Here is a 19104-nt window from a genome sequence, read left to right as displayed (position 1 = left end):
TGTTTTGCACAGGGTTACAGACAGTGGGGTGATGTGGCCTGTGCCCCCAGCCCTGGGACAGGATGCCCAGAAACCCTGCAGGATCCAGGATCCTTAGAAGAGTGACGCGATAGGCTCCCTGTGCTCGCGACTTCCAGTCTCCTTCCTCCGCTCCCAGGCAGCGCCCACCGATGTGAGAGGAGACCACTCAGCCGGGGCGCCGCTGCCCACTGCCCACTTGTTGCAGGGAAGGGGATGGCTGACCCCTTCCCTGTCCCTGAGCAAGCTGGTGGGGGACCTCGATCACCCCGGGGTGGGGACAGCGCCTCCTCCCCACCCACCAGGGGCCCTTGGTCAGTTCCATTCTAGTGACAGTAAAGAAAACCAGCAACAACTGAGGGCCAGAGTGGGACCGGCAGGAGGCTGGGAAACACCAGGACCGGAAGGGCCAGGGACCTCCTCGGCTGAACCCACTTTGGGAAGTTTCCTGCAAAGGAGGAAGGCACAGGCTGTGCCCAGCTCCTGCTCCACCCTCAACCTGCCCCAGCGGTCTCAAACCCAGAAGTGCAGGCAGGGAAAGGGCCAAGTGTAGGGGGCAGCCAAGTCTGCACGAGGCCAGGCCCTCCTCCTGCAGCTCCCACCAGGCTCCCAGGAGGGCTCCCACCATGGCCCCATAGGAGGGCTCGGGACTCGACAGGGCTCGTGGCACTGGTGAGTGCCAAGGGAGGGGCGAGCGCCGAGGGAGGGCCCGACAACCCCTGTGTCTGGGGCCAGGACCTCCTGCTGCTCCCCCCACCCCACGGACCCACCTCGCCCGGGTTTGGAAAGTGCATTGCTGCTCCTGCCCTGTGCGGCCCGCCTGGGTTCGCCGTCCCTGGCTGCCTGCTCTGTGTCACTGGGGGCAGTCCCTGGCTGCCTGCTCTGTGTCACTGGGGGCAGTCAGGTCTCAGAATTTCCACCAGGAGCCAGGCAAGGTGGAGAGTTTAGGAGCTGGGCAGCTGGCTGGCTGTGGAGAAACTCTGGGTCTTCTCCGCCTTCCCTCCGAGCTCGGTGTGATGGAGCATGTCCTGAAGGAATGCAACCAGAGAGGGTTGCACTGGCCTGGCCTCCCTGCTGTGAGGGGCTTCCCTGGACCCCACAAGGACGGGAAGGTCTGCCGCAGAGTCAGGCACTACTCTTCCCTGGGCTCAGTTTGTTTGTTTGTTTGTCTTTTAAGATTTTATTTATTTATTTGACAGAGATCACAAGTAGGCAGAGACAGAGAGAGAGGAGGAAGCAGGCTCCCCACTGAGCAGAGAGCCCGATGCGGGGCTCGATCCCAGGACCCTGAGATCATGACCTGAGCCGAAGTCAGACGCTTCCCCAAAAGAACCCCCAGGTGCCACTTCTCTTTCATTCGCTGCTTTTGTGTAGCGTCTGACGGCAGGTCTTTCTTTCTTTCTTTCACAGACAGAGATCACAGGTAGGCAGAGAGGCAGGCAGAGAGAGAGACGGAGCAGAGAGCCCGATGCGGGGCTCGATCCCAGGACCCTGGGACCATGACCTGAGCCGAAGGCAGAGGCTTTAACCCACTGAGCCACCCAGGCGCCCCTGACGGCAAGTTATTTCTCACAGCTACTCTTCCCGCCCTAAAAACCGGCTGGATTTTGGAAATGATCCCACTTCATGGGGTGGGAACGTGGTCCCCGAGGTCAGCCCACCGTCTTCTATGCAGCATTGATTGGTCTCTGCCACTCCTTGCCACCCCCCTGCTTGGCCTTATCCCCACTAGCCTGGGACAGTCGTCCTTCCCGCAGGCAGGCAGGCAGGAGAGGCACCAGATCCTGTCGTGGGACAGGCTGCAGGGGTCTGGGAAGAGCCATCAGTCGCTTCTCTAAGGCCTCTCACTCGTGCCTGGCTGGGGAACCTGCCAGCCCCAGGGGACACCGGGCACTGGTCATGCTCGCTGCTGCGCGGGTCCAGGCCATCGGCCCCTTGCTCGATCTTAGTCCCGCCCATCATTCCGCCAGCTGCAGGCAGTTTTGCGGCTGAGATGGGGCAAGGAAACTGCTGACAGAGCTCTAAGGTCAGGTTCACGTGGAAAATGCCAATTACTCATCAGATGAGGTTCACCAGCCGCAGGTGTGGGTTTCAGGACCTACTTGATTCCTGGTAGAAGTTTGTGAAGGGCTCTTGGCTGCACACACCTGTGGGCACTTCTCTGCGTCATGGGCTCCAATTCGGCCGGTCTGTGAGGCCAGCAGGTGGTTTCCAGACCCGACCTGGTGTCACTGCTGACTCGGGTCCGGTCACGTCCTGACCAAGGACAAGGCTGAATGGGGCTCACCAGGCCAGTTCTGGGTGGGCGGGGGGGGGGACGGAGGGGACAGTTCGGCAGGGCTGGCTCTGTGCAGCGGCTGGGTGGGCCCTGACTCTCCCCGGACCGGTTCCGGTTCTTCGCTTCCAGGAAGGAGGGGACTGCAAGGGAACGTACTCGGGGGAAATGGCTCCGCAAAAGCCGGTCAAGTCCTTGGCCAGCCGTCAGAAAACAACATTCGGCAGAAGGAGAGAATGTGGTTGGTCTGGGGAGCCTCCAGGGGTCGGGGGAGGAAGACTCGGGGTGCGCTGCTGAGAAACCATCTTAACCTGTAGTATGTGTCCTCCGTGAGCTGCTTCTGGGCTAAAAATACCCAGTGAAAGACAGCATATTCGCCCTCCGGAGCTGCTGCTCGGCACTGCTGCTTGCGCACAGTCACGCGGTTGCACAACCCACCACCATTTCCCAAGCTTTCTCACCAACACAACAGAAACTCTGGCCCCATTAAGTAATAACTCCCCAGTCCCTCCCTCGGGCCGGGGGCCTTATCGCCTAGTTGCCGTGTCGTTGGCCTGTCCCGGCCGTTGTGAGCGAGCGGGATCACACGGTGTCTGACATCTGCGCTTGGGACGGTGTGTTCATGGGTCACTGGCTGGGTGGTGGGGCCAGCCCTCGCTCCTGGTTCTGGCTGGGTAACCTTCCTGGGGTCTGTTCATCTGTTTGTGGACACGTAGCTGGTGTCCTCCTGAGTTCATGTCTGAGCGTGGGCAGATAACAACGCCTGTATTATCCCTGGGGAAGAGTGAAGGCCGAGGGGTCAAGGCCCCTGTGACGGCCCACGCCCTGGTCCTTTGTCCCTCGGGGAGCCGACCACGCTTGCTCTTTCATTGCTCTTTCATGACAAGATTATGGGGGCGCCTGGGGGGCTCAGTGGGTTAAGCCGCTGCCTTTGGCTCAGGTCATGATCCCAGGGTCCTGGGATGGAGCCCCGCATCGGGTTCTCTGCTCGGCGGGGAGCCTGCTTCCTCCTCTCTCTGCCTGCCTCTCTGACTACTTGTGATCTCTGTCAAATAAATAAATAAAATCTTAAAAAAAAAAAGAGTTCTTTTTCTGAAAAGCCGTCACTGGGGTGCTCAATTTAAGTTTATTTTGTGAAAGGTGGTATTACACACATATAGCAAAAAATCTAAGTAGCGCCAGTGACCATCATGTTTCTCCCCATCCTGACCGTGTGGCCTTGCGCCTGCGCTGTCTCTCCCCACCCCCACCTTCTCCCTCCCGCCGCGCCTCCCTCTGTGTCTCCACCCCACCCTCTCCCTCTCTCATCCTCTCCCCGTGTCTCTCTCAGGCTCGAGGCCTCCTGTGCCCTCCAGGGGCTTTCTTAGCTGTATCACTGTATCTTGGATGCTTGCTGATACAGAGTTGCAACTCTCCTGCAGGATACACTGTAACTTCTGTCCCTTTCCTGTGGGTGAGGAGTCGGGTTCTGCCCAGTCTTTTCTGCTCCCAGTCCCGGGACACGGGCATTCTGTTCCCCAGGGAGCACACCTGCTGGACAAGTTGTGAGGCCTCCCCTTCTCCGCAGCCCTGTGTGGGAGCCTGTCCCCGAAGCTGGGTGGGGACTTTGGGCCTGCCTACTCCGGGGCTCCCCTCCCCTGACCCTCACTCTCTGTGTCCTGCTTCCAGGCCTCAGAGGCTTCTCTTGGGAAATGGTCGGAAGCCTCATATCCTAAGCCTTCAGGGAACTTAGTAAAGGAGCAGTTTTTGAAGTTTTTTTTTTTAAGATTTTATTTATTTATTTGACAGACAGAGAGGCAGGCAGAGAGAGAGAGGAGGAAGCAGGCTCCCCGCTGAGCAGAGAGCCTGATGGGGGCTCGATCCCAGGACCCTGAGATCATGACCCGAGTCGAAGGCAGAGGCTTAACCCACTGAGCCACCCAGGCGCCCCTTGAACTTTTAAAAAGACTTTATTTATTTGACTCAGAGAGAGAGAAGGCGGGAACACAGCAGGGGGAGTGGGAGAGGGAGAAGCAGGCTTCTGGCTGAGCAGGGAGCCCCACGCGGGGCTCGATCCCAGGACCCTGGGACCATGACCTGAGCCAAAGGCAGACGCTTAGCGAGTGAGCCACCCAGGCGCCCCTCCTTTTTCTTTTTTGCATTTAAACTCTTTATATAAACAAAGTTATCTCATGCCGCCCATATGGAAAACAGCTGATCCCTCTGACGCACTAGAAGGGGGAGAAAGGCCCACCCTGGTCTTCCTTCCTAGGCACAGACTTCAAAATTCCCAGTTTAAAGTATGCCTAGACCCCTCTCAGGTCCGAGTGGAGAGCCTGCCCTCACACCTTACTGACCTCAGTTCTCTTACTGCTCCCTTGTGGGCAGAGCCCAGAGAAGGGCAGGGGTGAGCCAGGACTCACGGGCTTGGGGGTGCCGACCTGTCCGCTTTAGGGAGTCTGCCTTCTGATACCGTGAAGGTGGTCTGCTCGGGCAGGAGCCCTCTGAGAAGCTGCGGGAGAGCTGGGTGGTTGGGGCCAGGGCCGGCAGACCTACAGAGTGTCCCTTGGCGACCTGTGCAGGTGGACGTCAGTGTCTTGAGTGTGGAGACCCCTACGATCAGCCGCAAAGGCAGGCCAGGCCGAGGAAAGAGTGAGGGGAGGCCTCCCTCCTGCTCGAATCTGCTCTGCCCACTTCCATGGTGTTCTGGGAGGGCTTTCCTCTCCATCCGCCCGCCTCCCTCCAGCCCGTGGCCCGGGGAGGGGACGGAGGGGACAGACAACAGTCCTTCCTTCTCAGTCTACTTGGCTGTGCCTCTGCAATCTCCACAGCCCTGCTGCTCGGGGCCACAACCCCATGTCACAGATGCTCTGGAGGCACAGAGAGGAGGGAGGCCTCCTGGGGGTCACGTAGCCAGCAGCTGGCAGCACCAGTGCGGGCTGTTTAGTCCTTTCTGTCGATGTTGCCGCTGCTGCTCAGAGACCTTGGCCCCAAGCCCTGCCAAGGGATGGCCCTAGCTGGCTTCCCTTAAGGTTGGCACCAGATGACTCCACTAGAGGCTGGGACTAGCCAGGATTTGCAGGCGGGTCCTGGGCCTCCCACACAGCTGGACCTTCTGTCCCCAGCCTCCTTGGGACTCGGGCCTTGGGGAAGAACCCCAAAGTTCTAGAAAAAAGGTTCTAGAAAATGGCCAGGGTCAGACACAATGCCAGCAGGAATTAAGGTGTGAAGAAGCAGGCAGGAGAAGAAGGGAGAAAACCCGGTCAGCATTGAACACCAGACTTCTGAAAGTCTGTATTTCTCGCCTTTTTTTTTTTTTTTTTCTTTTTTAAGGTTTATTTGTAGGGCGCCTGGGTGGCTCAGTTGGTGAAGCGTTTGCCTTTGGCTCAGGTTGTGATCCCGGGGTCCTGGGATTGAGCCCCGCTTCAGGCTCCTGCTCAGCAAGAAGTCTGCTTCTCCCTCTGACCCTCCTCCCCTGTGCTCTGTCTCTCTCTCTCTCAAATAAATAAATACAATCTTTAAAAAAAAAAAAAAGGTTTACTTAAAACAAAAAGATTTATTTATTTGGGAGTGAGCCAGTGAGCGTGAGGAGGGGCAGAGGGAGAGGGAAAGAGGGTCTTAAACTGACTCTGGACTGAGCCCCGAGCCCCAAGCCCTAGGTGGGGCTCCATCCCATGACCCTGAGATCAGGACTGGAGCCCAAACCAAGAGTCAGAGGCTTAACCGACTCTGCCACCAGATGCCCCAGCATTTCTGGCCTTTGAAGAGTTGGAGGGTCTGGGCCTGAGTTGGGGCTGTCACCAGGAGGCGGGTGTGGGGTGGGTCGGTGTTGGCCGCAGGCTCCCGGGCCCCAACCACACCCACCAGCTTCACGGATGCCCTGGTACAGCCCAGGCTGGGGCCTAGGACCACACTCACGTGGGTTCTGCCCCTTACACCACGGGGCCCTCCCCTTTCTCCTCCCAAGCTCACCTCGACGGTGGCAAAGGCCAAGCGGAGGGTCCGGTGACCGGCACAGCTCGGACTCAGACCCTATCTTCCACCCCAGGGACGCCAGGCCCAGGCGGTGCTCCCGCTGGGGTCACTGTCCTCCCACAGCAAAGGGATCCGCGGAAAGACGCTGGTGGGGGCCCCGGTTCTGCAGCCCCGACCCCCCGCCACGGTCCCCAGGGGGCGCTGCGCGCTCACGTGTGCGGCAGCAAAGCGAAAGTCGCTCCGGCCACGCGGGGCGCAGTGGGGCGTGGGGTGCCGCCCGGGAAGCCCCGGAGCTGGGCAGCCCCTCCTGCGCGCACCTCCAGCGGCGGGACCAAGCCCTTCCCGGGGCGTGTGCGCGCGGGGCTCCGGGGCGTGGAGGGCCGGCGGGGCGCGCGGAGGCGCCGAGCGCAGCGGGCGCGCGGGCCGTCGGAGGAGCGCGGAGGCGGGCACGCCGCGGAGGGCGGGCGGGCGGGGGCCGAGCCTATAAAGGCCCGCGGGCCGAGGGGCGGGAGCGCAGCGCCCAGCCGCCGTCCGGCCCTGCTCGGCCTCCGCGAGCCCCGAGAGCCGCGCGCTGCGCTCCGCCGCGGGGCAGGGCTGGCACCAGAGAGGGCTCGGCGGGCCCCGGGCCGAGGCGGAGGAGAAGGCGGCGGCGGCGGCCGCGGAGGCGCTCGGGTCGCCGCCGCCCAGCCTGGGGTCCTGGCCGCGGGGCGCGGCACGTGCGACGACCCGCCCTGCGCGCCATGTCCCCCTAACGCCGCGGCGGCAGAGCGACCCCCGGCCGGCCCCGCGGGCCCCCCGGGCATGGAGCGGCACGTGCTCGGCGCCGCACTCTACTGGCTGCTGCTGCCCTTCGCGCTCCTGGCCGGTGAGTGGGCGCGGGCGCGGGGGGCTCCGGGCTGGACGACGGCTGCCTCCCGGCTCCCGACTTCCCGGGTCGGGACGCGCGGCCCGCGGCGCCCGCATTCCAGAAGCATGAGCGCGCCGGAGAGGCCGGGAGGGCGGCGGCGGGGCGGGGGTGAGGTGGCACCGGGCGCCCTCGGGTGCGGGCCGGCGAGCGCGCGGAGAGCGGCCGGAGCCTCGGCAGGGACGCGGGGGAGTCGGGGCCCCGGAGGGGCCGGTGTGCTCCGGTGGGGGGGCTGGAACGCCGAGGTGGGGGGCACGAATCTCTTTCCCTCTTTCGTGTTAAAAAAAAAAGAAAAGCGCAAACTTGCATCATGACTTCCTGACCAATCTGGGAGAAGGCGGGCTTCCTGCCTGGAGCTGTTTAATCTGGAGGCTCGGGAGCAGAACTAACGTCCGTCTGTCCCTCCGAGCCCCGGCCCGGCCCCACCCCCGCGGCCTGGGGCCGGCCTGTGCTGCGGGAAGGGTACTGCAGGCTCCTCCCTAGCCTTCCCTTGCCCTGGCTCAGTCCACAGGGCCTGCCAGGCGCTGGGGGAGGAGCAGCCCCCAGAAGGCTCCGGGCATTAGAGCCCAGGACCCCCAACCCTGGCATCACAGTTCCCGCTTGCGGTGGGCCGCAGGGTTGTCCGGGCTCTTAAGCCCCACCCCCCGCGGCCCTCCTGCCTCGTCAGTGCCCAGGGCAGAATGCCCGAGAAGGCCTTCCACCCTTCCCCTGGTCCCCCGCCCTCAGCCCCTCCACGTGGGGCCGTGTCTGCCGGCTGGAGCTGGAAAGCAGTCTGAGTCAAGGCGCTGGGGGAACAGGGCCGGGTTTGCCTTGGGGACGTCCCTCTGTGCGTGGAAGTCCATCAGAGCGTGGGTGTGGGGGGTGTTTCTTTTCTGGAAGCCCTTCCAGGGCTCTGAACTCCCTCCAGGTGGGCCTCTGCCAACCTCTGGGCTAGGTGGGAGCTGGCCTCCCTGGGGGCCAGGGGGCGGGAGCGGCCTGCACTTGGGCTCCCAAACAGACTGTGTTTTCATTTGTAGCAGGGAAAGACGGTAAAACGGGGGACTTTTCGGGACAGGAATCAATGGCAAGCATTGAGGCCGGAGAGGAGAGTTTGAGTCAGCGGTGTGTGGACAGGGCGGCCCGGGGTCAGCTCAGGGGAGAGCGCACGGTCACCTGGCCCGTTCACCGTGCTGGCTGGCTTTGCTCCTCCCGCCTCTAGGCAGCCAGATAGATGGACAAGCAGACTGCATCTTGCTGGGGGGGGGGGGTGGGGAACGGGACAGTAAGCTTCTCAAAGGGCAGCTTCCCCTCTGCCCTGCAGTGCACCCGTGGCCGCCTTAGCCTGGCCTTGCCCTGCAGGAACCCGGGAGGCCGGGGCAGGCCGTGTGGAGGTGGCGGAGACCCCTGCTGCAGGATGGTAAGCTCTTCCTGTCAGGGAGCAGAGTAAATATTTTCACATCAGGAACTCTCCTGATACTGTTTCCAGCCGCGCAAGCACGTAAAAGCCACGACTGGCCTGCGGGCCGTACCAGGACAGGCGGTGGGGCGGAGGGGCCCCGGGCCCGGGTGTGTTGGCCTGATCATTAGTCGGGGCTCCTGGGCTCTCGGGCCCCCAGCTGGAGCCCATGTGGGTGCCGGGGGTGCCGTCTTCTTCTCTGCCTGCTTGTGGGCCCTACCCAAGGCAGCTGGGGAGCTTTTCCACTGCAGGCGACTAGTGCACTGTATCCTGTCCTCCGTTCCTCTGTGAGCGCCGAATTGCCCTCCGAGTCTCCCGCAGATACAGATGCTGACCCAGGCCGTGTCCCGCGTGGTTCTGTGTCCGGGTGTGGCGTTTGGCTTCAGGGCTTTTTCTTAAGCTGGGGGGGGGTCGGTGCGGTACCAACAGAGGCCGGCTCTCCCGTCCTGGGTGTCGGCAGCTCCCTGGGGACTGTCCTGCTGTCCCTCTGATGGGCAGGGAGCCATCGACTCTGCTGCTGTGCGTGCCCCTCCTCATCCCATGATGGGCTTTGGCTGGAACGGGTGGTTCCGCGGTGTTTTGAAAGCGAGTGTGTGGATGCTGGAGAAGGCGTCGGGCTGTTAGTCATGAGGGCCAGCTCCCGCCACGGCCGTGGTGAGGGCGTGAGTCATCCCGGAGTGCCCCCCGCTCACCCCACGCCACTCCCCGGACAGCCGGCCTGCCTCTGACCCGTGCCGGAGACCCTCCAGCTCCCCGGCAGGGATGGCAGCCTCTCAGCCTCTCGGGGCTCCCCTGTTGTCCGCGCAGCCCTGGGGGCAGAGGACCCTGAGCTGGGAGCTTCTAGGGAGATGGCGGGACGTTTTGTGACTGCTTTAGACTGGGCCACGCCTCCTGCTCCTGACCTAATGGGGGCGACCAGAAACTGCCACTGTGGTCTGAAAGGCAGGTGATAGAGCGTGGTAACTGCCACCGACTCCGGGAAACCCTGCGGTGGGGCAGTATGTCTTTTCTCTGTCGCACCCTGGGGCGTCATCTGTGCCACGCTGTCACTGAGAAACGCTCAGAATGGGGACACTTCCTTCTTTTCATCATGACTGTCTGCATACCCTTGTGATCAGGCAGCGAGGCCGGGAGAGGATGGGGTCGCGGGGGGTCACCATGGAGCTCGTCCTGTTCCACAGCCTGGCCCTGCAGGTGCCCAGAGCTGGGTGGCCGTGGAGCTGGGGTCGGCGGTGGGGACAGGGCAGTGAGTCAGCCGGTCTGAGCGGGCAGGTGAACGGGACGTTCAGGTGTGTGCGTGCACCTGTGTGCGTGTTGAGGACGGGGCGGGGTCACCCGTGGTCACCCCACGGGCAGGGGGATGTGGAGAGCTCCACACTGGCCCGGTAGGGTCCTGCAGAGGAAGTGTCTTCTCTGGGGGTGGGAGGAGTCCCCGGCTCAGATCCTGGCCCGGAGGGCTGCTTCCTGGGCGGCTCCTGTTCTGACCCAGCACTAAATTTGCTGCTGGTGCTCAAAGGCGGAAAGAAGGAAGGGCGGGCCTGCTTGACTCTACCTTGCTGGGCCCCAGAGCTGCTGCTGGGGGCCGCCTTCTGGGGTGGGGTCCTGAGGCGGGCCGGCCCCCCAGAGGGCACGGAAGCCCCTTCACCACTGCCATCTGGGGGCTCAGGGGGAGCGTCTGCCCTGCCGCAGGAAGCCTGCCCCGGCCACTCTGGTTCTCAGAGACCTGCCTTTGCCTTAGAATTCAACAAAATGCCGGTCTTTCCTGGGTTACCTATTTAGAAATACGTAAACGTTGTTTATGTAGATTCTTTATTTTTTAACGTTCTATGTTTTTTGGAAGAGAGCGAGCATGAGGGGCCGAGGGACAAGCAGAGCCCCCCGCGAGCGCAGAGCCCTGGTTGGTGGGGAGGGGGGCGGCTGGATCCCAGGATCCCAAGATCCGAAACTCAGAAGCACCCAGAAGCGTTCAGTTGACTGAGCCACCGGGGCGGCCCCACTGGCTTCTTTGTTTTTAACGGAGCTCTTTTTCCTTCTGGTTTGCAAAGCCAGTCTGGACTTCCTCTCGGCAGACACCTCAGGCTTCCAGAAGCGATTACTGATTACTGCTTACTGATTACTGCGGCAGCACAGCTGTGGGAGTGAGGGCTCCGGGCCCTGGCCCCCCGGGGCGGCCCTGTGGGCGAGGCTGGGGGGGGGGCTTGGGGGGGCCTGGCAGGACCACCTGCTCCGCACCTGAGCTCCTGACTTTTGAACTTCCCTGAGTTGTTGTTTTCTTGATGGGGGCGGGGGGGGGGGGCTCACTGACACCTGAAATCTTGCCGGTAGGACAAGAGGAAGCTGGTCTTCTGTCCCGGAGCAGGTGAGGGCCACACCTGCTGGTGCGGTGGTCCCTCGGGGGCGGGGCGGGGGTGGGGGTGGTCTCTGGGAGGCAGAGCTGACTCTGCAGGATGGGTCTGTGTCCCGGGGGAACCTGCCAGGCCCTCACCACTCTCTGGGCTCCAGCTTCCTCGCCTATAAAGTAGATAATAAACGCTGGAAGGCGGCTCCCAGAGAGTCTCTGATCTCTGCCGTGTCTCGGGCTCTGGGGGCAGGTGGCAGGTCTCCCACACACAGTCCTCATGGGCCAGGAGCCCCAGAGCGCTTTCCCACACCTGAGTGCCGCACCCCACGCCTGAGTGCTGGTGGTCAGCAGCCCACTCGGGGGTCTGGGGAGCTGCGTGGATGGGCCACCCACCCTGGGGCTGCCCCACCAGCCATGGGCGGTTCCCAGGAAGCGGGGGGTGCTGTGTCCAGGGCAGGCTGGCCCCCAGCCACCGTGCGGTGCCCACCTGCACCGGTTCTGGAGCGTTTCCCAAATTCATTCAAGCGTTCCCTCATGCAGGTCTCGTGGGACTGAGCTCTGGGCAGGAGCCAGGAGCCCAAGTTCTGTGTGGGGGCTAATGGTGGGGGTGGGGGGGGCAGGGCTCAGTCTCCGTTTCTAACAAGGCTGCGCTTTCCTTGGCTGTCAGGGGTCATCTGGAGGTTCTCCCAGTGGCTTGTTGGGTTAAGCACAGAGGGCAGGGAGCCGGAGCTGGAAGCTGCACTATAGGAAACAGAGTCCAAGCCCTGGGCTGAGCAGGGGCTGGGCAGGCCTGGGGGTGCCCAGGACCTGGGGAGGAGGGAGTTGGCAGCCAGGCCCTGGAGGTGGTCCCCTGTCTGGAAGGAACTGAGCAGCCAGCAGAGGCCTGGCAGATGGGGGTGCTGCGGGGGTGGGGGCCTGCGTCCTTTCTAGGCTCTCATCCCTTGATGGTGGCCGGTAGGAGGTAGGGGTGGGGGCAGTCAGGGTGGAGGCTTCCCGTTTTGATTTTCTGTTTGCTTTTAATTACACAAATCCTACTGACTTTCCACGGAACAGTGACATCTCCATCAGATAAGGCACAGCTCCCTCCCTGGCCCCAGCCTGTCTCCCCGGGTGCAAGGAAGGAAGCCTCCCTCGGCAGGCCATGTGTGCTGTGCTCCCGCTCCCGTCCAGGCATAAACAGATGTGCCCTGGGGGTCTGCACCCTGTGGCTCCGTGTCCCCTCTGTCCCTCCCTGCAAAGGAGGCCCTCGGTTCCTGTGGCCCCTGTTAATGGGGCGTATGGGTGCCTCCCCACTCTGGGGAACCACACCCACGCTGTCCTGGGGAGCCCCTCTTGGGGATGGAAGCCAAGGAGCTTCCCTTTCTGTCCGGGAGCCCGTGAGGCTGTGACCAGGCGGCAGCCCTCGGCCCTGGGGGGAAGCCACCCACTCCGGGATGCGAGAGCTGCCCGGCGTGCTGGGGCCACGGTCCCGGCCACACCAGCCCCTGGGTGACGCCAGGGCACCCTCCGGCCGACGTGCGTGGCCTCCTGCCTCCCTGCAGCCGTCTCGCGGGGACTTTGCTGAGTGGGGTGGGTCAATTTTTCTGGTGTGTTTTAATGACATAATTATAGGGAGTATTTTTAGGTTCCCCCTAACGGACTAGCTGTTTACTGGGCTCGGCGTGCGCGCTGTTTTTCTCCATGAGTATATATAGTCAGGATCACTTGTCCTTCCTTGGGCTCAGGCTCAGCCACCCCTGTGGTTTCCTCTGCCAGCGAAGGGCGGCTGAACCAGCCCTAGAGCCAGCTGGCTGCGCTGGGGGACTGGGGCCTCCCGGTGGGGGGCACCGCCCCTTGGCTCGGTGCGGGGCTCATCCTGCAGTGCTCCCTGCCCGGCCAGCCCGACCCCGCGGGGCCCCAGTGGGAGCTCACTCATCCCTCCCCAGCTTGGAAAATGGGGCACACTCTTCAGGCCTGTGGGAGCCACCAGAGGCCAGATGGGGGGTCCCCGGGCAGGTGGCCCCCAGGAGGCGCCTCAGCGGCCCGGATCTGGATCCCTCGCCTGCTGGACCCAGGCAGCCTCTCCTTCCCCTGTGCAGACATTTCCACCAGCCCCTGTCCCTCTCGCTCAAGGATCTGATTTCTCCTCATGGCTGGCACGCTGTCTAAACGCATCACTGTAACCACATGAGAGGGAGCCTTTTTTTTTTTTAGGATTTATTTATTTATTTGAGAGCGCGTGCGTGCGGCAGGAGTGCAAGGCTCCGGTGGGGGAGGGACAGAGGGAGGGCATCAAGCAGACTCCCCGCCGGGCCGGAGCCCCGTCCGGGACCCTGAGATCCCCACCAACCACAGCCGGAGCCACCCAGGCGCCCCTAAAGGGAGCTTTTAAAGGGAAATGAAATGGGCCATTGCAGTGCCCTGCTTACCTGGTCTCTGCTTTTCCCTCTGTGTGTGCGGTGGCCTGGGACCCGGATCCTTGAGGGCACTCCAGGGGGCCAGGCTCTGTGCGGGACGGGTCTGTGTCCCCAGGCCGCGGGGTGCACTCACGCTGTCCCACAGAGGAGCAGCTCGCCCCTGCGCCCTCATGATTTTAGTCTGCCACCGTTCCACGAGAGCAAATGCCCCGGGGCAGCAGCTGCCCGGCCCCTAGTGAACTGTACCTGCGCCCCAGACCTTGCTCCAGCCGCCTCTCCGGCTGGCGGGTCCCTCAGGCACAGGCGCCTGCTCCGAGTCTCTGACTCACGGGCCCCCCACCCCCCGCCCCGCGACAACCTCTGCTCGTGTTCCTGGGTTTGGGCGTGCACGCTCCCGCTCCCGTGGTTGCCCATCCGTGGCTGTGACGTGTGTCCCGTGGCTTCAGTCTGTGTCACCCTGACACCAGGTGACCCTTGCCCCCTTCAGGGTCTGCTCTTGGGATGTGCCTTGAAAAGTCGCCTGCTTAAAGACACTGGGGTGTGCATCTTATCTCTGACGTGCGGGCGTGCTTTCGGGGTCTAGACTCTAGGCTTTTCGTCCGCTGGATGCGCTGCAGGGTTGTCCTGCCGCGGCTGTGTGGGTTCTAACCCTTTGACGGGCGGCTGCTGACAGCGGGCGTCCGTGGCGTCCAGTCCCCGGAGCGGCCCGCATGGCTGGGCCTCAGGGTAGCGCGGCCTCCCCAGGGCTGCCCGGTGGATGCAGGGCGTGTCCTTTGGTGGCTGGAAAGGGGCACTGCTGTGACCCGGCCAGCCTCCTCGTCCCACAGATGCTGCCTTGTGCACGGCCTGTGGTTCTGCCTCCCGACTCTCCCCAGGGAGAGCGTCTCCGGAGTCAGGGTTCTGAGTCCAGGACAGGGCGACCCGGGCCGCGGACGCTGCTCACGCCCTTCGGTCCTCCCGCCCCCGCCCCGTCCCTACGAGCTCCTCGCGCTCCCAGCACCTGTTGGCAGGGGAGTCCTTGCCCAAGGCTGCCCGGGCTCCGGCCTCCTCTTGCGCCTCCTGAACTGGCACAGGCCTGCGGGCAGAGGTGTGTGAGCAGAGCCGCTGGAGACCGGTCAGATGGGCGCCGTTTGAGGGCGCCCTCAGATGCCCCCGTGGTGGGGGTCACACCTACCCACTGGCTCTGGAGCCCTGTGTGGTGACACTTCCTGTCCTCCCTGAAACCGTGTCCCAGACCTTATCGGCGGGCACACCTTGCCAGCTCAGGGGGCGGTGGGCGGGGCGGGCGGTCATCTCTGAGGGTCAGGAGCGGGGGCCAGTGGGGGGCCAGTGCAGGGGGGTGTGGTGATCCAGGGACTGTGGCCTGGGGGCCCCGTGGGGACCTTCCGGAGTGGGCAGCAAGCTGGTCGCTCTGACCTTGGCAAGGTCACTGTCCTCATCCTGGCCACGGGCGAGTGTGCCCTGCTAAGAACGGTTCTCGCCAGCATGGAAGCCACGGGTGGGCTCCTTGTCTGGGCTGGCGGTCCCACGCGGGATCCTGGACACTGGGGGTGGTGGAGAGCCGTGGGTCCCGTGTCCCTGTGTCCTGTGCCTGAGGAAACAGGGAGGGGCCAGGCCCTCCTCCCCCGAAGACCCGGCACCCACCCGGCTGTCCTGCCCTCTGAGATTGCAGGGGGAGACACCCCGGGGGCAGGGGCCGCCCTCGGTCCTTCCAGAGTGAGCCTGACTTTGGGGTGGTGGAGTGGCCCCTGGGGGAGGGAGCCTGCACTCTGCTCCCCCCACCAGCAGCTGCTCCTGTCCTGGGAGGGAGGCTCCTCTCCCCATCACCCGCCCCGAACTGAGAACTGAGTGTGCACTGAGTGTGCAGAGCTCGTGCCAGAGGTTCCCCGTCCTCCACTGTACTCCCAGGCCCCCTGTGTGGAGGGGAAGCTGAGTCACATGCCAGAGGGGACACGGCCCCAGCAACCTCGCTGGCCACCCCGTGCTAGGGTCCGGGACTCCTGCCCCCTCTTCCCAGTTTTGACCACAGGCATGGCTGTCAGCCCTGGAGCCTCAAGGTGCCAGACTCCAGAGTCTTGGCAGTGGTGGTTTGGTCACGCCAGTGGTCTTGTGGGGAGTGAAGCCTCCCTCCAGGATGGCCCCGGGACAGCAGCGGGTCTGTCCTGGCTCGTGGCACTTCTGTGGCTCCGTGTCCTGCCCCGCCCTGTGGCCCCGTATGTGCAGGTGGAGAGTGGGGCCCCGGGGGGAGGCCTTGGGACCTCAGCTGACTTCTGCCCTGTCCTGGACGCTGTCACTGAGGGGTTCCCGGGAGTAGCCACGCAGGGACTCAGGTTCACGCGTGTCTGCCACGCGTATTCTCAGACCCATGGTTTGTGACGCCACCTGTGAAGCCAGTGGAAGCTCTTCCACGTGGGTCCTCTTGGACCCGGCTCTGAATCTGGCTCTGCTGCTGGGTACCCTGGGACGAGGGACGCAGCCTCTCTGGGCCGTGAATGCCTCTTCTCGGGAAGTGCGGCGCACCTGCCCGATGGGTACAGACGGGCCCTGGGGCAGGCGCTCAGCACCAGCAGCTGCCCCTCCGTCCGGGGGCCTCCCTGTGCCCCAGCTGCGAGCTGAGCACCTGCCCTACTTGGCCTTGTGGCCCTCTGGGTGACCCGCCCTGTGCGTGGGCCAGGGGAGCCTGGTGAACTTGACCTGGGAGGCTAGGAGGGTGCCGCCTCCTGAAAGCCCTCACCGCCTCAAGCTGCTTGTGCACCGAGGACCCGTGACTCACCCCTGCTGGCGGTCCCGCGCTGGCGGGGGGGTGGGGGCTGCACCCGCGTCCCACAGGGCCCGGCTCTAATTAGGACGCTCTTCACCAGGGCCCTCCAAGCACGTCCGTGCTCTCACCGGGCAGGAATCTGGGGCAGCTTGGTGACGTTCCAGAGCCCAGGTGGCGGCTGGTGGGGTGAAGACGCCCGGCTTCAGGTCCCCCCTGGGCGGGGACAGTGGAACCTGCCGGGTTGGCTGAGTCACGCTGCTGGGCGCTCCCTTGGGACAGCAGTGAGGCCGTGTCGTGGCTGACGGTGCGGGCTGCTGGCAGGATGGTCCTCCCCAGCCCGGGGTGCGTGTGGCCCGGGGAGGAAGGGAGTGGCCGGGGCGGGCATGTCTCTCTCCACGCATAGAGCCCTCACTTGGGGTGGTGGGTGCCCCCGACAGCTGGGGAGTTTTCGGGTGCCCTCCCAGAAGGAGGATGCCTGGCCTCATACACTGGGGACCATCGCCAGCCTTGGCCGGGAAGCTCTAGGACAGAGGGCTTGGCCTTGTGAGACACCTCCCTGCTCTCAGGATGGGGTTCAGAGCGGGTGATGGGAGGAGCGAGACAGCAGCGCCCCGTGAGGCTGGCGGCCCCCTCCACCTGCCGCGTGCCCACCGTGCTCGTCCTCTGAGGTAGCAACCGAAGAATCAGCTTGAAGAGGACCAACACGTTCCAAGTCCCACGGCTGGAAAGGACGGTCCCTGGAAGTCGGCTCCGGGGCCAGGCGGGGAGCGCGCTGTGGGGCTGGCCTCGGGGTACCAGGGACCAGGGGCTGGTTTGGCGGTGATGGGCGGCGGGCGGTGCCCGTGGCAGGTGCCTGTCAGGCTCTCGCAGGGTTCCGCCAGACCCAGGCTGTGAGGATGGACTTGTGCGGTGTGGTCGGCAGAGTCGGGGGGAGGGACCGCCCCCCGCAGACACCGTGTCTGCTTATGGGTGGGGATGTTCCTGTCCTCGGGCCCCCCTAGATGGGGAGGCATGGAGGGGAGGTTCCTGCAGGCCGGCCCGGCCCCCAACCCACTCTCCCGAGACCTCAGCGGTTTCTCGCTGTCAGCAGCGGCTGCTGGAGGAGATGAACCTGAGCCCCACGGCCCTTCTGTGTGTCTGTGTGTTAGCCCGGACTCTTGGGCTGTGGCAGCCTGGGCAGGGCCGGCCTGAGGCCGCCGGGTCCTCCTCGCTCCTGCCCCGCCCCCTTTAGGAGCAGGTAGGGCTTGGAGCCCTGGTGGGGAGCAGGGTGGGCAGTAAGGCCTGGTTCTGGCCCAGAACTTGCCGGCACTGGACGGGTGGCCGAGTCTCCCAGTCCTGCTGTCGCTCTGGGGCTCAGACAGGCCCCAAGGGGCATCAGCCGGCACGCTTCGCATTCACAAAGCAGACTGGACGGGTGTTGTACCCCTCGGCGGCCTCCGGGGTAGGTGGGGCTGGCCCCCGTTCCCAGGCCACCAGGTCAGGGATATGTCCTTGAAGGCCGTGGCATCCCTGGCACTTTCTGACCAGCCCGTTGAGGGTGATGGCTCAGCCTCAGTGGGTTGCTACCGGACGCTCCTGGCTCAGGGTCCAGCTGAGGCTGGGGTGGACACGAGCCGGCCAGCTCCTCCCTGCCGGGAAGGGTCCGTCATCCCCAGGGCCTCCCCTGGGACCGAGGCTCTGACCCTCGGAAGTGGAGCTGGGCCGCAGCTGCCCCCAGCCGCCAGGCCGAGTGAGCCCTCCTGCCTCCCGGGCGCCCCTTCTCCGCGGCCTCTCAGGACCCCCTTGGGCGTCTGCCACTGGCTGCGTGGTTAGGAATTAGATTAGTTTCCATAAAAACAGGATGCAGTGGGCGAGCCGGCAGCGTGTCCCTCTTTTTCCAGGAACTGAACGTATAGCTCGGGCCAGGCCAGCCCTGTCCCCGCCTGCCATCGCCCCCAGGGCGTGGGGACCTCCGTTCTGCTCTCGCCCAGGGCTCTGGGGCGCTTCCTCCAAGCCCCGGAGCCGGTGCTGCCCCTGTGCCCTGGCTTGGCTGGGCTGCGATGGGGGGTAGCTCTGGGCCCTGTCCTGAGACCACACCGACCTTCAGGCTGCGGGTCCCGCTCTGCAGACCTTGGTCTGGTGGGTCCGATGGACTAAGGAGGCCGTGAGGGGCTGGGCAGGGGGCAGACGGCGGCGCTTGCTGTGGGGACGGAGGCCCGAGCCGCCCTGCAGATGGGCGTCGGGGGGCTGGGTGGTGACGGTCCAGCCTGACACTGTCGCTCACTGGCTGAGTGGCCGTAGCCTGTGACTTCCCATCAGGGCCCCCCCTCCACCAGGGATGTGTTAGCGCGGCTCGGCCCCAGTGCGTGGCGCCTCGGGGATCTGAGATGTGGGGGGGGCGGGGGGTTTCCAGCGAAGCCCGTGGTTTCCCGTCCCCACCGCAGGCCGTGCTTCCCGCCTCAGGCAGCAGGAGGGCGTGCGGCCGGGGCCTCTGGTTTCTGGTCCCTCAGGAACTCGGGCTTGGCCACCATGGGCTCGCAGGACCCCGCCGCCCCCCTGCTTGGAGGCTCCTTGTTCCTTTCCCAGACGACAGCCGCGGCCCCGAGTCCCGGAGCTCAGCAGGGGCTCTTTCTGGGGCTGTCCTGAAACCCACGAGTGTTTCTCCTGGAGGAGGGAGAGGGACAGAGGGCAGCCAACCGTCACCTGCGCCGCATGAACCCCCGCAGCAGAGCACACGCCGGCCCGGGGCACGAACGCCCGTGCTCCACGCTCTCTGCGCTGCCCTGTGTCCAAAGCTCCTCGCAGACGAGGGGTCGGGGATGTTGGGTAGGCCGGTGGGGACGGGTCACACGCGGGGACAGAGCCTGGATGCTTAGGGCAGGGTGGGCTGGGTCCCTGCTGCAGCGGCCGGGTGTCGGGAGAGGCCAGTGCTGACTCTTCCCTGGGTCACTTCTTGAGGGGCTGTGTTTCCAGAGAGTACGCGGGCCCATCCCTCGATCCCGCAGCCGTCTGGGACTGGGCAGCGGAGCCTGGCGGGCTGC

At 64.4% G+C, this 19104-nt stretch overlaps 1 protein-coding gene across 6 annotated transcripts in view; it reads left to right on the top strand.

Annotated features, from left to right (window-relative positions):
- Positions 1-6666: 6666 nt before the first annotated feature.
- Positions 6667-19104, top strand: part of PIEZO1 (piezo type mechanosensitive ion channel component 1) — a 48893-nt gene continuing 36455 nt past the window's right edge. For 3 of the 6 annotated variants that reach the window (XM_045076434.1, XM_045076435.1, XM_045076432.1), the window contains exon 1: positions 6747-7112. In XM_045076434.1, the coding sequence (XP_044932369.1) occupies positions 7049-7112 (64 nt within the window). In that variant the 5' untranslated portion in view covers positions 6747-7048. Of the gene's footprint in view, positions 7113-19104 lie in introns of all 6 variants that reach the window. The other 3 variants (XM_045076436.1, XM_045076437.1, XM_045076433.1) reach the window with 2 other exon arrangements.

The sequence above is a fragment of the Mustela putorius genome, unplaced genomic scaffold, assembly GCF_011764305.1.
Source record: "Mustela putorius furo isolate JIRA1106 unplaced genomic scaffold, ASM1176430v1.1 tig00000174_pilon_pilon_pilon, whole genome shotgun sequence".
NCBI lineage: Eukaryota > Metazoa > Chordata > Mammalia > Carnivora > Mustelidae > Mustela > Mustela putorius.
This window is presented reverse-complemented; position numbering and strand designations above follow the sequence as displayed.